General features: G+C 37.0%; 1 protein-coding gene across 1 annotated transcript in view; it reads right to left on the bottom strand.

Annotated features, from left to right (window-relative positions):
* The window catches only part of CDK5RAP2 (CDK5 regulatory subunit associated protein 2), an 80,860-nt gene extending 77,627 nt beyond the window's left edge, over nucleotides 1-3,233 (bottom strand). The window contains exon 1 of the mRNA XM_009700726.1: nucleotides 3,170-3,233. Coding sequence (XP_009699028.1) covers nucleotides 3,170-3,187 — 18 coding nt within the window. The 5' untranslated portion in view covers nucleotides 3,188-3,233. The remainder of the gene's footprint in view (nucleotides 1-3,169) is intronic.
* Nucleotides 3,234-3,669: the final 436 nt, after the last annotated feature.

The following is a 3,669-nucleotide window of genomic DNA, read 5'->3' on the forward strand; positions in this document are numbered from 1 at the left end:
TGGACGATCACAAACAGTAGCGGATATAAACTTGAACTATGCAAGTTGTAATTGCTTAAATCATGATACCTCATGAGTATCACAGTGTATCTTGAATAACTGGAATTACTATTTTGGAACATTCAATTAGATGCAAGCATGAAAACAATGCAACTTTGTACTTCAATTCAAGTCATAGAGCCTGATGCAGAATATTGCTCAAAACTGAAATCCTTATTTAGAATAAGCAAAGAAATTAAAGATTTCTTAAATGAAGTAAGGCTGCAGAACTGTACTAGGTCCTGCATGTCTTGCTGGCAAGTTCAGCACTATGTTCAACTAGTAAGAGCGATCTTACAGCATTTGGTTTGGCTTGTGGGTTTGTAGGTTTTTGGGGGTTTTTTTAAGCTGTCAGTAGATCATTCCTAACAGTTAGTCTCTGTTTGTTGATTCTGAAAAAGTCCAAGTGCCAAAGACACTCTGAAATTGTATTAGTTGAATCCCTACTTAGTCTTCACACTTTCAATACATTTCTGAGTCAAAAGGAAAAAATAATTTCAAAAGAAATCAGTATACCTTAATTCTACTCACATGTATTACAACGGCAATAGAATTAAACGAAAGAGTTTAAGAGTACTATTTTCAAAAGGCAAATAAAACCAACTATGCAACCATAAACCAAGAAGTGAAACAAATGTTGTCTCTGACATTCAGTTTCTCAGAGGAAAGTTAATTCAGGCAGACTACAATTAAAACGTTACAGCTTAATAAAAGACGTGTAAAATGTGAACATGTTCACGCTGCAAAGGCATTTTAATGGCAATCCTCTCCTCTGGCATTTAAAGACTCTGTCTTAATTTCTTTATGCATTTTGATTTCTGTATTTAAAAAAGGAATGAAAGAAGAGAAATAGCAGACAATTCTTGAAAAAACAGGACAGTGCAATACACTCTACACAGAATATTCCACACCACAGACAGCATGATAGCAAATACCACTTGCTTAGCTTGGTTTAGCTCCTTTCCAAGCCTGCACAGAGCCACTTCTATACAAAATGGCATCTGTCAGCAGAGGCTGTGGTTTCACAGCACAACACAGTTTTTTGCCAGCAGAGGCCATTTTACAAGACAGCAAAACTCTAAGTGGGTTTGGGCACACAAGAAAAAACCCATAAATATTATTACTTAGTTCCCTAACTTGATACCAATCACCCTTTTGATTCATGAACATCTAATAAACCATAACGAGGTCCTCAATTAGAGATATCTTTCACTTTACCCACGTAATCACATCTTCTATCACAAGGTGGTTCCCCTCAGTGTTGCAAGAAAGTGGGACACACTATAAATACCAAAAAAATCCACACCTCTAATATTATCTGGCTCAGCATCTTCTCCAGGTCTAAACATAAAAGGACCTTTTCTACATGGATCCACCCTTTAGCCCATTCAAGGGTCATTACATCCATCTTGTTCTCACAGAGCTGCAAGGCAAGGAGCCCACTCTTCATTACTTCCTTCTCATATCCTGTGTAAATAACATAGCCTCAAAGATCAGCAAATTCGTGCAGTAATATATATCTACACAAACATTCTCCAAGCAGGAGATATCAGGAACTTCACGTGCTAATTCAGATTTGTTTTAAAGTGGGATAAGAACAGTCTTACGCTGTCAGTCCAAAAGCGCATCTAAACGCAGCTACTACTGGATGCCTGGTAAATAACAGAAGGACAAAGAAAGCAAATGCTCCCTTTCTCAAGTTTAGCCTTCCAGCTACTAGCAATCTTAAAGACTCAAAAACAGAAGTTATAGAAATATCTCTGTGTTTAATGGTATTAATGGATTCTTCTTCCATTACTTGAATGGATTTTTGAGCTTCATTATACTGTTGGCATCCATAAAAGCCAATGAGAAGTTTTACAGCTCAGTTTAACATAAGTGGTCTGTACGTACCAGGAAGACAGAGATCTGTGGGGAGACCCTTTCTCTTCTACACCACACAGAACAAACAACAACAGACTTTTCCTCCCTTCTACAACTTTTCCCCCTGTGCAAACAAACACTGCAGACAATAAACCACTTGCAGAATGTATATTCTAGACTGAGGTCTTCAGCAGATATCACAGTTAAAGATTTTACGCACATACTAATGCCAAGGCAGTGTCTTTCTCCCCCAGCCAATACAAAAAAGCAAAAGAGAAAGTGAAATAGATACAGACGGTAAAAAACATCCTTTCTCAAGGCTTTCCAAAACAAGACTTAAATTCTGAGCAGAGAGCATAGCTTTCTCCTCAGAGGGATATAAAGCCACAAGAAAATGAAAGAATTTAGAAGAAACAGTCATTTCAAACATAACAATACTACAAGAGGTAACAGCAGCTATAGAAGCACACTAAAAAACTGCAGACACTTGAACACATCCTAAAAACAGCAAGCCACAGCCTATACCTGTAGCAGTCAGCTCAGATTTTTGATTGCTTTCCCCTCTACAGTTTCTTCACACAATCATAAGAACACAGTAAAACAATTTAAAACTTTTTACGGAAGAGTTGTCCTGCAACACAGCTATACCCCAACCAAACCATCATTCAGCAGTTACAAGCAACTAGCTTATTTAATTTAAATAACCAATACAAGTAACATATTAAAAAAAAAAATCTACTATTTTCCTTCATATCCCAGTAAGTGCCAAAACCAGTTTTATCTACAGAATTGTCACAATGATACTAGACCTTTACATCAAAAGTATTCCAAGCACACTCATATATAATTATAAAGTTAAAAGGTATTATACTGCAGTCAATGAATTAAAAAAAGCCAAATCCTGTACTAGTCTAAATGAAAACAGACTTGATGCTTCCCTGAAATAAATAAATTGCAGACTTGCAAACCAAGTTCTTATGTTTCTGGTGATTGCATGAACTTTTGTGCAGTGTGCACCAATTTTTGTTTCACAACTTAAGAGCAGCAGTTGGCTAGTCTCAACAACAAATTTTTGCCTCTGTTTTTGAAAGCAATACTTAAGAAACAGAGGTTCAAAGCACAGTAAGCAAGCTGGTCACACCTCCAAGAGATTTGTGTTGACTGACACAAAGTAAGAACCTGACCCAGACAGTCAACACTTTAGCCACCATGTTAGAAACATCTTAGCCATAAATCTGTCACTGAGTCATATTAAAAGTCTGCTTACATTTTCATAGTCCTTCATGGTCCGAGCTTTAGTTGGTGAGACTGTATCTTCTGCCACATCTGGTAACACTAGATATTTAAGAAGACAGAACAAGTTCAGACAGCAGAATCTCTAAACGAGGCTTCAATCTGCAAACAGCAAAGGCCTATGCTAATCTAGACATAATAAAAGTACACCACCTTTTGGGAAGCAAGGGAGGCATTTTTTTGCCCCTTGTTTACATTATGTGTTAGTGCTACTAAGTAGTTAGTATCTGGATTTTTTTCTGATCACAGTAAGTTGTCTCTCACTTAAGCTCCCAAATTCCAACCTCACCCATTTAAACCAAGCTGTACACTGAAATTAAGCTACATGAGGTGCGCTTTCAAGAATAAGTCTTCAGAGCAACTACAGAGGACTCCCATATTAGAATTAAGTCCTATTAAACTATTAGAAAGCAGTTCAAATCTTTCAGTATCCTACTGGATATTGAGGATGATTCGGTATCTTACTGGATCTTA

The sequence above is a fragment of the Cariama cristata genome, unplaced genomic scaffold (genome assembly GCF_000690535.1).
Source record: "Cariama cristata isolate BGI_N322 unplaced genomic scaffold, ASM69053v1 scaffold7335, whole genome shotgun sequence".
Lineage (NCBI taxonomy): Eukaryota > Metazoa > Chordata > Aves > Cariamiformes > Cariamidae > Cariama > Cariama cristata.